The sequence below is a fragment of the Mustela nivalis genome (assembly GCF_964662115.1).
Source record: "Mustela nivalis genome assembly, chromosome: 1".
Taxonomy (NCBI): domain Eukaryota; kingdom Metazoa; phylum Chordata; class Mammalia; order Carnivora; family Mustelidae; genus Mustela; species Mustela nivalis.
In genome coordinates, this window is record NC_139020.1 from 183,733,930 (window position 1) to 183,756,089 (window position 22,160).

Sequence of the window (22,160 nt, forward strand, 5' to 3'; positions counted from 1 at the left end):
CTTGGGGTGTTCCCAGACAACAGTGCTGATGTCCCCATTACTCTAGCATCTGAAAATGACTGAAAGGGTTTCTTGTTTGCATCTGTCTAGCCTGTCCTCTGAGCAGCATTGGAGGCCACTGGCCTGGAAAGAGCCTGTCGCTGTCAGAGGACTGGCCTCTCTCTTGGGCTTCCGGGAGATCAGAGCCCTGTTGTGGGGACAGCCCCTCTGTCTCTGCCTGCCGCTTGCCAGAAATCCCTAACTGCTTGTCAGCACTTAGGCTGTGGTCCTTCAAACTGGGTATTCCTGTTGAATGCATGGTCATTTTGGCTTGGGTCATTTTCAGCTGGTTTTTAACACGGCACCTTTTCCCCATTGGCATTCTATACCGACCTCCACTCCCCTGTGCTGAAAAAGAAACTCACTCTCTTTCACCTTGCTGTTTAACACCCACTCTAAGTGCTTACGGTGTTTATAACCTCACTTTCAGCTTTGCTTTTCTCTTTTAGCTCATCCTTCAATGAATTATAATGTAATTTAAAAGAATCATCACTCATTCCCTTAACATAAAAAACAATTGATATTCTTTTTTTTAAAGTAGAAGAGGTTAAAAAAAAAAAGAGGAAATGAAAATTATATGCAATTGAGGGGGCCAGAGATTACTGTTGTCATTATACAAGTGTCTTCCCTTTCTATTGACACATGTAGTCTATACTTTATGGGTAGCGGTATACATCTAGGCATACAGTTCTGAAATTTTATTTTAAAAGTTGGCTGCAACTGTAGCTAGATGGCCAAGGAAGCTGGACATATTCGCTTGAGATAATTGTTATTTTGTTTTGCCTGATATTTATTTTTCTCCTTTAAAACATGAGTATGGGGCACCTGGGTGGCTCAGTCCATTAAGTATCTGCTTTTGGCTCAGGTCATGATCTCAGAGTCCTCTGTCAGACTTTGTGCTCAGCGGGGAGTTTGCTTGTCTCTCTGCCCCTCCCTCTCAATTTATATTTCTCAAATAAATAAATAAATAATTAAAAAACCCCACCAAAACTTGAATACACTTTAGTATACAAATACTTAGTGTATAGTTTGATAAATTTTTACATACATGCACACACACACATATATATATATATACCTATATCTATCTATCTATATATCTATAACAACTACAAAGATTGAGACAATGTTTTTAGCACCCCCGCACCTCCAAAATTTACTCTTGGCTCTTCTCAGTCTATAACCCCCTCGCCTTTAAGAGGAAACCACTATTCTGATCTCTATCACTGTAGGTTAGTTTCATAACTTCTTGAACTTCATATAATTGGAATCATATGGTAATTACCCTTTGGTGTCTGATTTCTTTTGATAAATGTCGTGTCTGTGAAAATGATCCATGTGGTTGGATAAACAGTAGTTTATTTACTTATTATTTAGCTGCATAGCATTCTTCATCTGAATACACAACAATTGGTTTTATTGAGGAAAAATTTTGGATTGTTCCCAGCCTTTACACTTCTGTAAATAGAGATGATGATCTGAATAAGGCTGAGGCTTTTGCAGTGATTCCATTCTACTGTCACCCAGCGTCTCCCTCTGCACAGTCCTGCTCCCCACCCTCCCTACTGTCATCAATCTTGAAGAACTTGCTAATAATCTTCTCTCCCGTTAATTACCTCCACATTTCAGCCCACTTCCTGGGACTCTGACCTATAACAACAGTCTTGATGGATATGTTATATCAAAATGGCTGTGCTGTTTTATTTGGCTCTAAGACTTGGACAAAACTGAACCTTGAAAGTCCAGTTTTCATGAGGTCCTGGTCACAAAAGGGAGAGAAACTGGCATGCCAGGTGCACTTTGAGATTGAATGTCATGGTCGAAGGTAATTTTCCAAACATGAATGTGTCTTCTTTTTTTTTTTTTTTTTTTAAAGATTTTATTTATTTATTTGACAGAGATCACAGTAGGCAGAAAGGCAGGCAGAGAGAGAGGGGGAAGCAGGCTCCCTGCTGAGCAGAGAGCCCGATGCGGGGCTCGATCCCAGGACGCCGGGATCATGACCTGAGCCGAAGGCAGAGGCTTTAGCCCACTGAGCCACCCAGGTGCCCCATGAATGTGTCTTCTTAAGATTCTTTGGCAAAAGCTTCAGTAAAATGAGAAAAGTTGTGTTTTAGAGGGTGTAATCTTGTTTTGTATGTATAAAGTGAATTGTAAAAGAGGTAAATTTTGGACAATTATAGTAGTTCTAATGTAAGGAAATAATAAAGGAAGGTGGGATGTAAGAGCCTTTATGGAGAAAGGAGGCTCAGTTTGAGGGCATCACGGCTGTGTGTAGGGTTGTCACTGAAGAAAATGGAGAAGTTAATGATGACACCAGTGCTCTCAACCCAGATGGTCAAGATTGCCTTTCTTGTTCCATTCATTTGGGCTTTGGAGTAGAGAAAACAGAGTGTGAAAGAGCATGGTTTTGAAAAACATAGACATAGTGTGGGGGTAAGGATGAGCAAAGTTTAGTTCAAGAGCATAAAGAGTTTTTTTTTCATGATGGAACCATAAAAAATACCTGTCAAGGAACAGGAGATGCGGGCCTTTCATGTATGAAAAGATTTTAAACATATGAGAAAGATTTGGAGGTCTGTTATATGTTAATTACCTGTTGCTCTACAACAAATTGCCAGAAACTTAGCAGCTGACAATGACAATTTATTTATTTATTTATTTATTTATTTATTTATTTTTAAAGATTTTATTTATTTATTTGACAGATTACAAGTAGGCAGAAAGGCAGGCAGAGGGCAGGGGGAAGCAGGCTCCCCGCTGATCAGGGAGCCTGATGTGGGGCTCGATCCCAGGACCCTGAGATCATGACCTGAGCCGAAGGCAGAGGTTTAACCCACTGAGCCACTCAGATGCCTCTGACAATATATTTATTTCACAGTTTCTGTGGGACCGAATCCAGGGACAACTCAGTGAGGCGCTTTGTCTTTGGGTCATCTCAGGGCTTATCTAGGAAGGATTCACTTCCAAGCTCATTCACATGTTTTTTGGGAGGATTCAGTTCCTTGTGGGTTGTCGGACTGAATTTTGGTTTCTTCTGTGCTATGGACCACCCTCGGTTCCTTGCCATGTGGGCTTCTCCATGGATGACTGACAACATGGTAGCCAGGACATGAGAGGATAAGAGAGAATGTCACCAGCAGAGAGAAAGCCAGTAAGATGCAAGTTAGACTCTCTTATAACTTCATCATGGAAATGACATCCCATCACCTGTGTTATATATATATTTTTTCTTAGGAGTGAGTCACTAGGGCCCATATACATTGACATGAAAGGTGTTACACAGAGGTGTGAGTACCAGGAGGTGGAGATCATTGGTAACTGCCGTGATCATTGTCAGAAGCTGCCTACCACCTCTATATCAAGTCATGTTTGAGGACATGGTGCTGACACACCACAGAAAATCCCTAAGCATTTTTTAGCACCTATAACTTCACACTTAGGAACTTCCATAAGCGTATTAGAAATGTTTTCCTTTGCTGGGGGCCATATGTCAGTGGACATGTTTTTGTCATTTACTAATGCACTCAGTAACTTGATTTGAAAAGTCAGCTGGGCAATACTCTGTAATTTCAAGCACTTTCCTAGCAAAAATGTATTACTTTTAATTAGACTGATTTAAAGCTGTTAAGATTCTTGTCAGAAATAATTTTTAAGTGGATGTGTCAAGATAAAAACAGCAGTTGTCAAGTGAAGAAAGCAGTAATTTGTGCATGTGCTGTCTGGCTTATGAGCAGTTGGGTCTTTAAATACTAACCGAGCATTTGTGCTTACGCTTTCCTTTATAGAAGCCATTCTGGCAGTAGAGATTCAAATCGTTGGAATGCTATTGTTTGTGGTAAATATTTGTCCTGTGACTGGGGAATTAAATTTGGTTCCTACCCTGTAATATAGACAAAAGCATCACTAAGAAGAGAAAGCATTTAAGCAATCTAATTCAGCAGTTGGTCAAACACATAGCATGAGCAAAGCATTCTGGGTGATTACAGAGTGGAATGATAATAACAAAAATAAAAATAACAAAGATCACTCTTTGATGAAAGCAAATCAGGTGACTTTATATGCACTTGAAAAAGCTTAAATTCTATCTGCAAATCTTTTTAGACTATTAATTTCTTTAGAAAGCCTTTGCTTTTAGGCAGTGAAAAGGAGGGCTTTTTGTCTGATCTCTAGGGCAGGATTTCTTAGTACTGGTACTTAATATTTTGGGTCACAGGATTCTTGGTAATGGAGCTGTCCTGTGCATTGTAAGACATTTAGCAGCATTCTGGGCTTCTACTCACTAGATGCCAATAATTCTGTTCCCCTCACCCCAGCTGTGACAATAAGGTCTATTTCTAGACATTGCCAGATGGATCTGGGGGTGCAGAGAGGCAAGCAAATTCACCACCCTATGGGAACGAACACATCTTTTGAATTAGGGAATCCTAAATTAACAAGATGTAGTTATCTTACTTTTATCCATTGCATTTATAAATCCGTTATCTTTTCTCTTGGTCCTCAAAAGCAAAATTCCATGTTATATAAAAGATCATTCATTACTATTCGCAGTCATTTTTACCTAGGCATCATTAAAAATGTGAAAAAATAAAGAGAAGTTTGTCCTTAAAAAGCTTAAGATCTCAGAGGCGGTGGCATAGAGATTTAGTGTATATGTACATATATATATATATATATATATGTTTATATAGAGCACTAAGTCTGACAGAGGAACAAGGTAAAATGTATAGGCTGTTTTAAAGAAGAACTTTTATATTTCCATTGCAGACAGGTGGTAGGTTAGAAGGTCATCCTTGAGCTGGGGTTCTGGAATCTGAGTTTAAGAGGGTGAGGTTGACCTATAGTTTTAGGTTGAGAGGGTAGTTTCGGAGTTGGAGCTAGACCTCTGAGACAGAACACTGAATGGAATGTGATAGGCAGAGAGGCAGATGATGCAGTCCAAAGTCCACACTTCACCAAAGAGATTTCTGTCTTGATCACTGGCTTCTTGTTCTTTCATATACATCACTGCCAATGGTGAGGTTTGGGGGTATTAGCTAATTACTCTAGAAAGGCCAAAGAGTAAATGGTAGGAGGAAAATAATAGATATGTTAAGGGGGAAATGAAAATGGGAGAGGTTTGAAGAGCAATTGTCGGTGTTAGAGCGGGGCAGGTGACCGACCTTGAGCTCTACCTTCATTAGTCTTGGAATGTGAGCAAGAGGAAATGCTCAGAAGGAGAATGTTTTTCTGGGACGTAGAAGAGAAATGCTCAAGTTGGCATTTTTCCTGATTGAAATATAGTAAACATTTAATTTGCTTTTTATTTACTCGTGGTTGCTAGGGTGACTTCTTTAAATATGAAAATGTGATAAAGCGGGTCTTTAAGATGAGCTCCAAAAGGCGTGTGCTTTTAATGGTCATAACTGGGAATCCTTAATGGGAAGCAAAGGTCATCCCTTAAGGTGCAGGAGGGTCAGAGTGTGTGAATAGTCCTGGATTTCCCACTAGGAAGCAGCCGGTCCTAGAGAAAAGGAGGACTTCAAGTAGACACTCAGAGCTGGGAGGTGGAAGGGGATGGTAAAATGTAATGACATTATCTAAGTTGCTGGTCTCCCTGAGGCAGGCTTAGCCCTGGACTTTCCCCATTATCGGAACCAAACATTCCACCGTAGCTTAACCAATTTCAGTTCAGTTTCTGTCGTTTGTCGTCAAGGAGCACGAGCAATTTATCCAGCACTGTGCTGAGTGCTTGAGGACAGAGAGGTGTAAATGGTTGTGTTGAAAGGCCAGGAAAATGGACATAAAGAGTGTTCCCTGCGCGTCATTTGCTTAGAGCAGAACCTGATGAGGAGCCGGATGGGATGCGGAGGGAGAGGCAACGGTAGAGTGAGTAGGAACTGAGAAATGAATTTCTTCTCCTTGCTCTGAGTTGGTTGCCCTCCTGAGGTGGTAAGGCAAGAGAACTGGGCTCTTTGGATGGTGACTTGATTTGGGGCTACCTAAATTTATGCCCTAAAGAGTGATTTTCTCCCCCTCTCTTCTCTGTTCCATCACTGTGGTTGCTATGCTGTATTTGGGTAAAAAAATAGAGAGGTCCACAGTTTTTATCAGGTATTATTATTATTTTTAAACCACTTTGTTATGGTTAGAAGCAGCTGTAGGGGCAGAGCAAATATGGTGGTCCTTCATGATGCATCCGGCCTGGTATTTGTTGTGGTGTCGACTCTAGTGTGATGAAATGGTGCTACAATCTACCTGCATCCGCTGATCGTGATTACTCACATCGCCCAGGCAGGGCGGTATGCATTACTGCACTGGCAGCGGCAGATTCTCCTCGTGTTCACTCCCCATATATTCTTTTTGGAAATTCAGTTTGTGCTGCACAAATTATTGTCTCGCTTTGAGTCTTTGTGAAAGGCAGTAACGGAGCAGATGATACGCTTTGAAGCAGGAAGCTCTGAGATCTTGAAAGAAAAGACAAGAGACCATATTGATTTTTTGCTGTGAACTTAAGACACAAATGAGAGCACCACATCAGGTTTTTTGTTATTTATTTTCTCTCTCCAACCTCCTGTTAAAAAGAGAGCTCTTACGTAGCTGCTCCTGGTCTTAGTCTGTCATCTCCCTGTCTTCCATTCCTTATACACTTATAGGGTTGATGTTGTAGGAACTCAAGTTGAGTTAGAAATCCATTTCTAAAAGCCACTGAACCGGGAAATTAACTTACTCTTTGGTCTGTGGGCATGGGTATGAGGAGTGGGCATGATTTAGCGGAAGGAGGTTGGGCACGGCTGGTTGTCCTGGTCAGTGAGCTCCTCACAAACTTGGCAGGAGGACGTTGGTTACAGCCACTCGGAGTGTGTAGCCAGGTGAATGGAAGAAATGTGCGGAAAGTGATGACGATGACAGTGCTAATGACCACTAATATTGGTTCAACGCTTATTCTTACTCTGTAGAAGAAGGCACTTTGAATCACTCTACATGTGTTCTTATTTACCTGCTACAGTGACTTTATGAGGTTGCCCACATCTCAGATAAGTAAACTGAGGCTCTGGGACAGAGCTCACATAGCTAAGTGTGCTGTAGAATGGGATATGGACCCAGATTTCTGTAACTCCAGGAGCTGACCAAGATTCAACTAGTGAATCCTTTCTGCTTCCGGGAAGGAATGGCACAAGTGCCTTCAGTGGGCTTATTTGGTGTGCTTATTAAGGGGATGGCTATCTCTCCCAGCTGTTGCTGGAGGCTTGTGCTCAAGCCTTGGTTAGGGGCTACTGTCAGAGGAGTTGCAAAGAGAATTTTCAGATACCGGGCAAAGAGAATAGCGTGAAGACTAGAGGGGAAAGGTATCATGAGGGGGAGCGACCTAAGATATTAAGTCGGATATTATTATAAGGATTTGGTGTCTCAAGCCTGAAAGTTGGAGGAAGCATTTGGAGAGCTTAAAGCTGGAGAGGGACTTGCATTTTTGCAAGACTATGCTACTTCATTGTGAAAAATGGACCTGAGTGGCCAGACTGGGTACCGCAGGAGATTTTAGGAGGTTGTTCCATTGATACCATTGATGTGGGAGAGGTAATCATGGCTTGAACTGAGTTCCTTGCTTAAAATAAATTCACCAGTTTAGGCAGTGTCTTCCCCAGACGTTTAGTCTGCCACACTCCCATCCGCCCCTCCTGCCTTGTGATTTTCTCCATTGCCCATCACTTTCAGCTGGTCCGAACACTTGGGGAATTTTCCGAAGAAGCCACTTGTCAGATGTGGGTAGGCAGGGGGGACTAGTACAAATAAGTGACTTAATCTTGGCTCTGGATGGAGGTGTCTAGGTGAAAAGACAGCTACATCTTTAACTGAGATGGAGGAAAACAGGTCTGAGGGACTGGGTTTGTGCTACGTGTGAGGTGGATGGATTGAAGTTACCCTCTGTTCCCGAGTCAGGCATCTCCAGGGACTAGAAAAAGCTGTGAACTGAATTGGGAGGCATTGTTTTTAAACTCTGGGACCTTAGCCATGTCACTTAATTGCCGTAAACCTCTTGCTTTGTCTAGGTAGTGGGAATAATAAGAATGCCAACCCTCTGTTTCTCACAGTTTTTTGGCAGTATCCAATCCAATGGCATACCTGGAAATGCTTGAAAAGTCACAAGTCATTCTGTACACGTGTACACATGAACTGTCGTGTCCACTCATGGACGTGAAAGACAATTTTTGAACGAAAAGGACAACCTTTTGAGGAAAGCACGCTTGTTTCAAAATTTCAGTTCTTTTAAGCATCTGAGTATTGAATGGTCATTTCTAGGATCTGATTGTACTTCTATTGTAAGTGCTCAAAAACTAGGATTTCCGTTTTGGGGAAGCAGGACTGCCGAGTTCTAAGAGCATGAACTTTGGAGCAAGACAGATATAGGTTCAGTTCTGTGCTCTGCTCTTTGATACCTGCATGACCTTGGTGATATTATTTCATTTCTCTGAATCTAAGTTTCCTCGTCTGCAAAAGGGGTCTAGTAGAACTAACCTCATTAGCCTCTTTGGTAGATTAAATGAAAGGTTACATGTAAAGTTCTTAACCTAGTGGTTAGTCTGTGAAAAGAACTCATTATGTAGTATTTCTATGTTTTAAAAATTTTACAGGGTACATTTTAGCTGTATTTTCTCATTTAATTACCGTTAATATTATCAATGGGGGGGGTCTATTGCCCATCATATCCCATTTATCCATTCAGGTGGATTCTGCGTGGACACAGGAAGGGTCCCCCCATCCCCAACTTTCCCATCCATATTCCTAGGAGATGTTCCAGGGAAGGGACTCCGATGGGAGAGACGTGGAGCCAGCTGTTGTTGGAAGGCATAATGATGAGAACAAGCGACATTAGGCCCCTTCACATTCGTGGCATTCCCAGGCCCCCTGAGCACCCAGGACACTCCGGAGAAGTTCCCATCAGGCTTGCATCATCAGCGGTGTTCCCGCATCGCAGCCCCCTGGGAACACACGCGGGCCCTGCGTCCAGGGGTGATGCTGACGCACAGCTGTGCGCTGGTCCAAACAGTTCCGGGGAGGCAGCGGGCGTCTCCGGGCAAAGCCAGGACTCGTGATGTCACAGGGGAATCTCAGGACTTGGAAGGCTGACAGAATGCCTCTGCCAGCTCCGCACTGCAAGTTGGGAGGGAACTGGGCCTCCAGAAAGCATACTTTCACTCCAGCCCGGAGCCAGGCAGAATCAGCACAAGATTCTTAGCAGTAATGGATTTATTTTGCTGAAACGGGGGAAAATGCGAAAGGAACGTCTTCTCATCCTGAGTAATACCCGCTGATCCTCTGTAAGCAGATGGAGTGATGATTACTCCCACCAATAAGCAGCAAACGCTGCGCTCAGCCTGGTATCCCACGGATGGTTTCCCTCCTCCTCTGCTGAAGCAGCGGATGGCGATGGAGCGAAAACCGTAGGGGGAGCTATTTTGTTTTGAATGCGGAGTGTAATCTGCCTTTTCAAGTAAGCAAGATATTAAAATTGCCTCTCTGAGTTTTCTTTTGCAGAACAATTTCCCTTTCTGGGGCATTCTGGAAATGCTGTAGAAAGAAGCACGGGTCATCCTATATGTGATCTGTATCAGTGGGAATCTAAATGAGGAATCGTGGCTCATGTTCTCCCAAATGCATCAAATGGTTATTGGGCATGTTGGGGGGTAAGGAAAAAAGCACAGGCTGTGAAGTCAGACGGACCTGGATTCAGATCACAACTCAGCTACTTACTTTCTAAGCAGCCATGGGCAAGTCGCTTTGTAGCCCTGTAAAAAGGTAAAAAACGAAGAGATGCCTGCGTGACCGCCCAGCCCAAAATTCTTTTTAAAATTATGTTATGTTAGTCACCATACAGTACATCATTAGTTTTTGATGTAGTTTTCCAAGATTCATTGTTTACCTATAGCACCCAGTGCTCCTCGTGCCCTGCTTAATACCTAACACCAAGCTCACCCATCCCAAAGTTCTTATTTAGATTTAATATGAGGATGCGTGTAAAGCTCAACCAGTATTCTGTGCTTAACAAATGGTTGTCCTACCCTCCTTATTTCTCTAGAGTGTCAGATATGATGCTCATTCATACCTATCTAGGAATTTTGCGTTTCTAATTGTTGGGGTTTTTTGCCTTTTATATAGAAGATGTGACTAGGCTCACAAAACAAAGCACAGACTCAAAATTAGTTCTGCTTTGAAGTTAGATATCTTCTGTTCATTATTTTGATGGGATGGTTTGGGGATGGTTTGAGGATCGTGTCTCCACAGAGGACTGTTTGATGCTGTGGGGAAATGTATTTGTGCTCCAGCACAGGTCAGAGAGAAAATAATGACAGAATGGCATTTGCTTTTCTGGAAAGGCCTGGGCAGTGACTTGAAAATGATTCTTGAACAAAAGCATATTTCCTGGTATACCACAAATATATGGCTGTGGCAGCTCAGGGACTGCCCGGTTTCTTACTCAGACATAATATTCTGCTCAGGTTAAGCCTCCTCCAGAACCTAAAAGGCCGTAAGATACAGCAAGCCAATTTCTCTGCCTCCAACAAAACAAAGATTACTTTGAAATCCATCTTATAAATCACCAGTGGGGTTTCCTGCTAGGCCAAAGAAACAATTAGTAGTTAACCAGTAAGCGGAATCAAGAAGAAGAAAAAAAAAACCAACCCACAAAAGATATCAACATGTTACAAAAGAAAATGTTCTGCTTATTCTCTTCCATTGTGCTGGGCCTGGACATCTTAATGAGGAACAATGTTCTCTCAGGATAGTACCTCAGAGAGCTTATCGGAAGCTCTGCTAAAAAGTCACTGTCTTACATTTTTTTTCTCCAGCCACATGCGCACAAGAGAATTCCATATTTGACAGCATCCTGGTACTTCCTTTATTTAACAAAGACATCTTAATTTTTCCATGACGATAACATTTAAGTTGCTTCACATCCAGTCTTAAAATAGTTGTTACACTTAAGGAGTATTATTAGAATAATGCTGGAAGGAAACATGGAGACAATTACTCTAATTCCCTCATTTTATAGGGACAACTCAGGGGCCCAAGTCTAGTGCCTTCTCGAGGTGACACAATGACTAGGGTCAGGGCTGGGTTGAGAACTCTGATTTGTATTTCCAGCTGATGATCTTTTGACTTTTTTGGGCATGTAATCATTTGGGTTGTTCTTGGTAGTAGAAAATTTAGAGCATTAGCAGGAGTTTGCAGGTAAGAGAATGCCACCAAACAGGCCCACTGTGGAAATCGTTGCAGGATATTATAGAGGAGGGACTGCAAAGACCGTGAAGGTTACATTGTACAGTCAAAGAAAATGTGTCAAAGAAAAGTTGAGTGCCTTTCCCAGGACAACGCAGCTAATAATGTTGGAGCCCAGATGTGAACTCACTGTGTCTGGCATATCTGGTACTACTAAGAGTATCAGCTGGAGTTCAGCAGGGGTTTTACTGGACTCATCTGTGTTTAGAGTATTCTGAGAGATTTGCGGATCCTGCTTCAGTGGGCTGTGAGGAAGCTTGCACTTTGAGAACACATGGGAGAGGCTGGAAGTGGGAATTCTGACTAGCCAGAAAGGAGAAATTCGTCCAACTTCATTTCCACCCCTAACCACATAGGAGAATAAGTTGGCATAAGAGCAAGATCCTCAGCGGCTGTGAGGTGTGTGTATATATTGTGATGGCGGCTGTGTTACGCTTCAGAGGTCTATGGGTTTCTCTTTTGCCCTTCAGCTTTCTGAGACCCTCTGCCTTACAGCCTAGAAAAGGTGGCTGTCATATTCCTTTGAGTGAATGAGGGGTAGATACAAAAGGCCCCTTTGAGAGTCTCTTTTTAGGGTTTTTGCAATTAGGCAGAGCAATTGAATTAGTTAACTTTGGAGAGATGAGTTGGAAAGTTACATAGACTTGTGATCTGAAGCTTTCGTCACGGCAATGTCATGATCTGACATGTGTTTGTGACCGGGGAACAACTGTATGGAGAGAAAGAGGGGTAGAGTGGATGGCATATGCTTTCTCTTCTATCTACAAGGGGGACTTGAACCCTGATTTTTCAGTGTCACCATGAGTATTCTGACCATATACCAAACATGGTGTAAATGACAGTGGGTCTTAAGAACATTATTTGGGCCTAGAATCTAGTTGTGCCCGAAGCCAACCTCTATCCTGGGTTTTTCTAAAAAAAAGAGGCTAATAGTCTCTCTCTCTCTTTTTCTTTGTTTAAATTTATGTCAGTTAAAGTTGAGTTCTAATCCCCACGCAAGAAAAAGAGTTGTAACTGACAAAGGAGCTTCACTTTGCCAGTAAATTGCTTTTGTGTGCAGAATGTGAAGTCAAGCTTCAAGAAGAAAGAAAAGAAGTGCTGGGTTGGCTGCTTTTTGATTATAGTTGTTTTATTTATTTGTTGTTTTGGTAAAGAACATGTAAGAAACTCTCCAATGGAATGCCACCTGGTGCCTAGATCCTGATCCTCTGAAGCAAAAAAATGGTTCTGTTCTCTGGATGGTTCCTGGATACTGTAGTTCTAAAGACAAAGACATGAAGTGGTCTGGCCAGAATAAAACTGGGGGGGGGGGGGGAAGAAGAACCTGCAAGGAGTAGAAAGATTAAAGCAAAGAAAAACAAAAGAAAAAGAGTGAAATAGACTAGTTTGAAGATACTTTGATTTTCTAAAAGCTCCTGGCAAATTGAGAAGGCAGCCAAAAGCACAATATGGAAAGGCTTGCTTGGAAAGGTATGCATCAATTACAAGCAACCCCCCTGGAAACAGAAAGTCTTCCTTCCAAAATGGAGTCTTAGCATTGATTCTCCTGGTTATTACCTATTGGATTGAACTCCTTTGTTCATCCTTGAATGAATCACTGTGGTTCCAGGGAAATGATGCCGTGGTTGGTCAGACTTAAGTCACCTGTTCACTCCTAGAGCTATGGAGATGATGGATGCCATCCTGCTGAGATTATGGAAAAAGTGGTACAGGAAAAGTCAGGATGCAAAAGATGAGTGAATGGAAGTCAGGAAGATAACAGAAAACATCAAATGAGAATTGTCTGGAAGGCGGGCACTGTATAGAATCCAAGATCCTTTAAAGACATATTTTTAAAAGATTTTATTTATTTATTTAAAATTATTTATTTATTTATTTTGGAGAGAGAGAGAGAGAGCGAGCATGTAAGCATGAGCGAGCATGAGGGTGCTGAGGAGGAAGGAAAGGGAGAGACAAATCCCTGTGGTCCAATGCAAGGCACCATCCCATGACACTGAGATCACGGCCTGAGCTGAAAGCAAGAGTCAGATGCTTAGCTGACCACCCATGCACCCCAATTTATTTATTTTAGAGAGAGCGAGCATGTACAAGTGGAGGGCAGGGGAGCTGGAGAGAATCTCAAGCAGACTGTATGCTGAGCACAGAGCCCTACTTGGGGCTCAATCTCATGACCCTGAGATCATGACCTGAGTGAAACCAAGAGTTGGACATGTAACCAATTGAGCCAACTAGACACCCCAAAGATATATTTCTAAGTGGAACATTAGTGTCAAAGATAAGCATTTCTGTGAGACTTATAGGAAACAAATCTGTTTCTCTGTGTTGGAAATTTCAGACTAACAGGAGTAATTTTGAAACAATTAAGATGTTAGAAACTTGTTAAATACATTTGTTGCACAAGTATAATACTACTAAGAAAGCATGAGTTCAATACTATGAAATTAAAAGACTTCAATTTCAATTACTTGTCATATGGCCTTATTATTGACTCAGGCTTTTCTTCCAAGTGCATTAATACAAACAATTTTGGAGCCATAAGATTGTAAATTTGTGAACCTATCAACCCTAGGCTCTTTGAATAGATCATATTAAGAACTTTCTCAGTGATGCAGCTACAGAGAAGAAAATGCTAGTTTGGGTGACTAATTGGCTCAACGAGAATGGTTCTTGAACTCACTTCACCACCTTTCAAGAAGGTTCCATAGAAAACAAGAAGTCTATATTGTGTCTATTCAAAGATCTGGGTTTGGTAATTTTCTCTTTGTACTTTTTTATGACTCTCCAAAAATTCTGATGCATCAATAACTTATTTATTTCAAAATCTTCCTTCACATGTAGGAAGTGCTTTTCACGCTAAGAAGATGGATGTTCCTAGCAAAAATAAAGCATGTGAAAGGTGAGTAGACGTTGGATAAATGCAGTGTTAGAAGAAAACAAGATGGTGGTCATGTCATTCTTATCCAACTTTCCCTTCTTCAGCTTAATACTCCACCTTCAGAAACAGGTAAACATGCCGTCCATCATGTTACATATTTCCTTGGTAGCAAATTTTACTGGTTTTAATCACGGTATTGTGTTGACTTGATGTAATACACAGGATTTGAGTGGAAAGAGGCTAAAACGACATCTCAGGTTTTTTTATAGGGACCTTTATTCTTCAGCAGAGGAAGTTGTAAATCTCCAAAAGCAAATTTCATTAGTTTCAGGCAATACTATAAGTGATGGCATTCTATTGAGTCAATGCCTTGAACACGAACCAGGAGGTTAACTATTGTGGCAAACTGTCAATCTTTACTCCTAAATTATGGAGAGTAGTGAATTTTTTGTTCTGGCTTTGAAGTTGAATTATTCTCTTCACTTAGTATGTCAGTCAGAAAAGAGATTTGTCTTCTCAGCTGAGCTCTGCATGGTTTTCTTTAGGTAATTAATATCCACTCCCCTCCCCACTATGCCATTACTTTGTTATTATTCTCATTCATCAAGTCCCAAATATTTCTTTAAAATTCTGAGGGGCTTGACAGGTTAAACTGTATTCCATTATTGATAATATTAAAGAACACAGTCTAAAAACTTGTCTTTAGGCTTTCTGTCAGATTTTCAGTAAAATGTCATTATATTTGCATCTTTATTTCTTTATGAGAGAGAGAGAGAGAGAGAGAGAGAGAGAGAGAGAGAGAGAAGGGAGGTCATTCAGATCCACTTGTTAAAGCTCTCTACAACATGTTTTTAGACCAAAAAAAGTGGTTTAGGAGGGAAGAAAAAAATCATTTTTGTGGAAACATTTTAAAATATCCATCATCAACAGGCATGTGAGCCTGAACGCACACAAATATTTGTCTAAGAATGTTCATTGCTGCCATAATTATATCTGCTAAAAAAAAAAGAAACAACCTAAGTTTCTGAATAAATGAAAAGTTAAATAAGCCATGGCACAATGTAATGTTATATTTGATTTAAAAAAGATAAAGTACATTTACCTGGACTCACTTGAAATGGAACTCATTAAATATTACTAGGAACAAAAAAGCAATTGCATATCAGTCCATATAGTAGAATCATTTTTTTGATGAAAGATATGTCTTTATCTTGTATCTATGAATGCATGTGAACTGTCCATTGTAGTTACCTCTGAGTAGTGAGATTTGTCAGTAATGAGTTGGTAAGGGCTTTGGCTGTTACCTTAACATACCCCTATGTTTTTTTAATGATAAATGTGTATAAATATTTTAAAATGAATATGGAAAATAAAATAAGGTATTAGGCACTCTAATTTTGCAAGTGAGAGAACTGAGCATGGAGAAATTAAATGACTTTCTTACCATAGCACAGCTCATTTGAGGCAGAGATGGACTTGGATGCCAAGGTTTTGGGCTGCAACTTACTCCTGTATATTATTCCTCTTCCTTACATTAATCAGAAAAAAATAGTTTTAATCATCGATATGCATATCTTTCAAATCAAACAGAAACAAAAACCCTTCACCCCCACCAGAAAAACCTTGGAATTTAAATTTTAGAAGCTTAGACCTTACTTTTCCTCACAGTATCTATAAATGCCCTTTCTTCTATGAGTTAGAATTAAATGCCTGTCTGTAGTTTTTCAGATGGGTTGTATTATCATCTAATAGATAGGTTAACCCTAGCATAGGGAAGAAATGTCTTAATCAACTGAAAACTAAAACTGAGTATTCAGTCTGCAAAATTAAGAGGAGGAGGGCTGACAGCTTAGAAGAGAAGACTGCATTTATGTTGCTTTGTGTCATAGTGTAATCACATAACACTAGGGAAAGTCTCTATGGTCAGTCTTCTGGCAGACGTGCTCATGGTAGTGATAACCCATGAATCAACTTCACAAAGACTAACTAGCCAGGTGGGCTTCCCATTGGGCTGTCTCTTCTGCTTTTAACTTGGTCTCCTTCATTCCTTCCATCTGGTTACCCTAAAAAAATGGCTCCATGTAGATGCTTCAGCATCTGGATTCTCCCTGTTGAGTAATTTATTCATTGTTTTCTTCCAGACTTCTTTCAATTACTGACTTTTAGCCTTATTAAGCTGTGGATTCTCTTTCTTTCTGGGGTATCTGAACTCTTGGAGTGCTGAGGAAGGAAACATTATAAGGGAGAGTGAAAGGAGATGAGGCAGTTTCTGAGCTAAATTTTAACGTCAGCCACATCAGTATCCTCTTTGTTATCAGTCAGTAATCCAATTCTTGTTGTCATCAGAACTACCAAGTATTGGGTGTCAGTGGGGAGCCAGGCACAGGAGTAGGCACTTTATATAAACCTATGCCTCAGTACAATCCTTTGGGTTGGGTACTATTATTATTCCGTTTGTGTATAAGGAACGGAAGCAAATAAGGCTTAGGTGATTTGTTCAAGGTCATACTAGCTAAGGACTACCTTGTCCGTTTTGGAGGAAAATTGTCTTCTCTCAGGATTCAGTCTTTGAATTAAAAAAGACCAAGGGACCATAATAAGACTCATCAAAGAAGTGGATTCCTCCAATACATTCTTTTCCCCAGTGTGTTCCGCTTATTAGTATATAAGGGACCCCTGAGTTTCTAAAAACATCTATTGATTTCCTTGTGTGTAGAGATTTACAGGGACAATTTGGAGGCCTCAGATGCCATTGCAACATTCACTGCTTTGCTGTGGATATGAAGGATGTTTGTGAAAGAAGGCCAAGTAATGTCATCATTTGGCCTCATTTGTGAAATGGATGGCTGTGTTCCTGGCACTGAGAAGGATGCCCCAAAGCCATTTGAAAGATGAAAGGGCTTATCTTGAAACAAGGTTTTCTGGAAGATCACAAACCAACCGTCTAAAATGTTAGTGCAGATAAAACGAAAGCAAAGGACTACTAGAATCTTCAAGTTGAAATTCCTAATTAGGATTTTAACAGCATGGAAGGAAATTATCCTTGCCGCAGCCTTTGGAATGGATTCTTCTCATAGGAAGTGGCAAAAATGTTCTTATTTCTTGCTTCTGGACTTCAAAGATAATCAGTGATTAGAGCATTTTCATTTTGCCCAGCTTTGGTATCGGGGCGTTCCTGTTGAATTCTGTAGTCAAAATTCTTGTCTGCAGCTTGGGGCTGATTTTAATATAAATAGAGGGTTTGTCCTATCTCAGGTGCTTATTAAAATGTCATTCAGCAATTAGCTGAATCAAGAAAGGAACATAGTACACCTTTATTCTGCCTCGAAGCTTATAGAAATCTAAGTTGAGAATCTCACTTTGCTTCCAGCGCATGGAAGCAACTGTTGGTTGGGTGCCTGGGCTCTAAATTTATAAGGAGCAAGTGTTGCTCTTTGGACATATCTGAAAGGGAGTAGCTTCTGCTACCCTCTCTCTACTAAAAATCACCAACTAATTTTGGAAGTGATAGCAATCGGTTCCCTAAGGCCATCAGCTGTTATATAATATATTATTAAATATAATAACTATATTCAAATAGTCTTCAAGTGTTTAGTTTTCACATAACCTTGAAAGTTGGATATCAAATATTATCCTAAAAGAAAGAAAGAAAGAAAAGAGAGGGAGAGAGAGAGAGAGAGAGAGAGAGAGATACTTTACCCCCATAACATCCAGACTGCAATAATACATATATCACTATGAGCAGTGGGATTTTTTTTTCCCTCCTCCAGTGGATTTGGACACATTCTCTGAGATGTGGCTGTCATATAAAGGGTTAAGTTTTCTAGGACAAGTCTGAAAGTGTTTAATTTTCTTAGCACATTGCCTCATCTCTGGTAGCTGCCACAACATGCCTCATTTTGGTAGCATACAGTTGACACATCCTTTGGGCATGGAACAAGTAACAAAAATCTGGAATCTCCCCTCTTCACTCTTAGCAGTGAGTGCCATGAAGAAATATAAATAAGGACTTGCATGCTTAGTATAATGAAAATATTATTTCCAATTCTTTTTAGTTCTGAATTAATAATAAGTGGAGGAAACAGAAGCTCAGTACAAAGAGTCTGCTGTGCCACTTGAAAAAATTTTCATAATTAGATTAATGGACACATTAATTTTTCTTATTTTTTCTTGACAACTACTCCACTTGCTTACTTCCTATTAAATATATTTTTTCCCCCAAAGAAACTGGCTCAAATCTTACTTTTGATCATTCTTTTCAAAATTCTGAATAAGGAATCCTTCCCAACCCCCAAAAGACTGGTCCAGCTTCTGGAATGGCGGAATAAAGACCTCTGAAAATTCACTGTTGCATAAAAGAAATTAGAACTCTGGCCAAAAAAAAAAAAAAAAAGCCCGGTCAAAATCAACTTTGGGGGATCTCTGAAAATTAACTGAAAACTTGCAACAATCTAGGAAGAGTTTATTTTAAATAATGGCTGAATCTTGGCAAGAACGGCAATATTTATGGCAATTATAACTTGTCATAATTCTACCCTCTGCCTGAACTCAGTAGCCTTGAAAAGCAACAGGCTTGCACTATGATGGTTGTGACCAGCCTTGCTGGTCCTTAGAGTGGGGAAATAGCTGTGGAGCTCCCCTAAAGCTTAATCGCTGGAGAATTTCCACTATTTGGTCTGTCTGTAAGTTGGCTTGTTTGTTTGTTTTAAATGATAACAATGTATATTATTTATTTAGTAAAAAGTTCTGAAAGCATATTCTGTGGCTCAGTGATGTATATAAGACCCAAGATTATTTCATCATTCTGAGTGAAACCGATTCATCTTCCTTGTGTTGGTAACCTTATGGTCCCAAGATGGCTGCCACAGTTTCAGGCACAGAGTCTCTAGCATCCTACGAAAGACCCTGGCATCATGACCCGGGCTGAAGGCAGAGGCTTTAACACACTGAGCCACCCAGGTGCCCCTCCGGCATCCTACGAAGGAAGGAGAGGAGTCTGTGGGAGAACAGTCTCTTTTCCTTAGTGGAGAAAATTTCAGAAGCTCAAGTGATGTTCTCTTATGTCTTATTTAACAGAACTGGGCCACATAGCCACTCCTAGCTGCAAGGGAGGTTGGAAAAGAGAATATCTGGCAAAGGGGATAAGAATTATGATTTAGTCAGAAAAACTATGACTTATCTCTAGGAGTTTGGCGCAGTAAAGCCTGAAAACAAAAGATTTGTTTGTTCGTTCATTCATTCTTTCTTCCTTCCTCCCTTCCTTCCTATCTTTCTCTCTTCCTTTCTTTCTTCTAATCTGGGAAGACTTTGGGTCAGAAGGAAACCAACAGCCAGGATTGTCCCTGATTCATTTTTTTTAAAAAATTGAAGTGTAATTAACATATAATATCCTATTATTTTCAGGTATATATCATGGTGATTTGATATTTTTATATTATATGTTATGAAATGATCCCCACAATAAGTCTAATTACCATTTGTCACCATACAAAATTACTGACATTATTTTTTTTACTATATTCTCTAAGCTGTACAATCCATCTCTAGGAGTCTAGGAGTTTGTACCTCTTACCACCTATTTCACCCCCTCCCATGTCCCCTCGTGAAACCCTCTTCCCTGTGGTAACCAAGAGTTTGTTTCCTGTGTCTATGAATCTGTTACTGTTTTGTTTCACTTGTTCATTGGTTTTATTTTTTGGATTCCACATATAAGTGAAATCATACAGTATTTGTCTTTTTCTGACTTATTTCTCTTTGTATAATATCCTCTAGGTCGATCTATGTTGCAAACAGCAAGATTTCACTCTTTTTACTGCTGAGTAATACTCTATTATCTATAGATACCACTTCTTTGTTCATTCATTTATCAGTGTACACTTGGGTTGTTTCCATATCTTGGTTATAAATAATGCTGTAATGAACATAGGGGGTATATATATCTCTTCGAATTGATGTTTTTATTTTCTTTGGATTAAAAAAAATACAAGTAGAATTGCTAGATCATCTGATAGTTCTATTTTTATTTTTTTGAGGAACCTCCATTACTGTTTTCCACAGTGGTTGCACCTGCCAATTGTATATGAGGGTTTTCTTTTCTCCACATTCTCACTAATACTTGTTATTTCTCCACTTTCTGGTCATGGCCATTCTGACAGGTGTGAAATAAGATCTCATTGTAGTTTGATTTGCATTTCCCCCAGTGATTAGTGATATTGAGCACCTTTTCATGTGCTTGTTGTCCATGTGTGTATCTTCTTTGGAAAAATGTCTCTTCAAATCCTCTGCCCATTCTTTAGTCTGGTTGGTATTTTTGATATTAAATTGTATAAGTTCTTTATATATTTTGGATATTAACCTCTTATTAAATATATTATTAGCAAATATCTTCTTCCATTCAATAGGTTGTCTTTTCATTTTGTTGATAGGTCTCTTCAGTGTGCAGAAGCTTTTCAGTTTGTGGTAATCTCATTTGTTTACTTTAACGTTTGTTGCCCTTGCTAGGGGAGAGTGGTCCAAAATATATTGCTAAGATCAATGTTAAAGAGCTTACTATGTTTTTTTCTAAGAGTTTTGTGGTTTCAGGTCTTACATTCAAGTCTTTAATCTACTTTGAATTTGTTTGCATGTATGATGTAAAATAGTGGTACATTTGCATTCTTTTGCATGCAGTGGTCCAGTTTTTCTAATACTGTTTATTGAAGAGACTCTCTTTTCCCCATAGTATATTCTTGCCCCCTTTGTTGTGGATTAATTGACTACATAAGCCTGGATTTATCTCTGGGTTCTTTGTTCTATGGATCTTTGTGTCTATTTTTTTTTTGTGTCAGAATCATACTGTTTTGGTTATTATAGGTTTGTAGAATAGTTTGAAACCAGGGAGCACAATACCTACCCCTTTCTTCTTCTTTCTCAAGATTACTTTGGCTACTTGTGTTTTTTTTGTGATTCCATACAAATTTTAGGATTGTTTGTTATACAAAAAATGTCATTTTGTTGTTGTTGTTGCTGTTGTTGTTAAGATTTTATGTATGAATTTATTTATTTAGAAAGGGCACAAGTAGGGGGAGGGACAGAGGAGAAACAGAGAGAAAAGCAGGCTTCCCACTAAGTGCACAGCCCAATGCAGGGCTTGATCTCACAATCCTGAGATCATAACCTGAGCTGAAATCAAGAGTCAGATGCTTACCGATCTGAGCCATGAAGGTGCCCATACCATAGGTGTTTTGATGGGGATAGCATTAAATCTGCAGATTTCTTTGAGTAGTCTGGACATTTTAATAATAATAATAGTTCTTCTAGACTTTGAGCTTGGTATTATCTTTCTATTAATTTGTATTGTTTTTAATTTCTTTCATCAGTGTCTTATATTTCAGATTATAAGTATTTCACTTCTCTAGTTAAATTTATTACTGTGAATTTTATTCCTTTTGATGCGATTGTAAATAAGATTTTTAAAAAATTTCTCTTTCTGATAGCTCACTATTAGTATATAGGAACACAAATTGTTTCTTTATGTTACTTTTGTATCTTGTGGCTTTATTGAATTCATTTATTCTAGTAGCTTTTTGGTATATGTATACTATGGAATATTATTCAGCTATGAAAAAGAATGCATACAGCTATATGTTACAACATGGATGAGCCTCAAAACATTATATTAAGTGAAAGAAGTCCATCCAAAAGAACCCATGTTGTAGCATTCCATTTATATGAATTGTCCGCAGACGGATTTATAGAGATAAAAGTGTAGATTATTGTAGGGGCAAGGTAGAGGAGGAGATGGGAGTGACTGTTAGTGTTTAATATGTGGGGATTCTTTCGGGGGTGATGAAAATGTTTTAGAAGTAGATAGCAGTGATGGTTGCACAACTTAGTGAATATACAAAAGACATTGAGTTGTAACATTTTAAAAGGACAAATTTTATGGTATGTGAATTATATCTCAAAAAAAGCTGTTATTCAAAAAAGTCCCTCCCCAGCTGTTTTC

The 22,160-nt window shown here is 39.7% G+C and overlaps 1 protein-coding gene across 2 annotated transcripts in view; it reads left to right on the forward strand.

Annotated features, from left to right (window-relative positions):
- LOC309862833 (uncharacterized protein) overlaps positions 1-22,160 on the forward strand; it is a 472,598-nt gene that overhangs the window by 62,122 nt on the left and 388,316 nt on the right. For both annotated transcript variants that reach the window (XR_014310731.1, XM_082727170.1), the window contains exon 3: positions 14,137-14,194. Coding sequence is in view for 1 of the 2 variants with exons in the window: in XM_082727170.1 (XP_082583296.1) it covers positions 14,137-14,194 (58 nt within the window). In the remaining variant the exon portion in view is untranslated. The remainder of the gene's footprint in view (positions 1-14,136; positions 14,195-22,160) is intronic.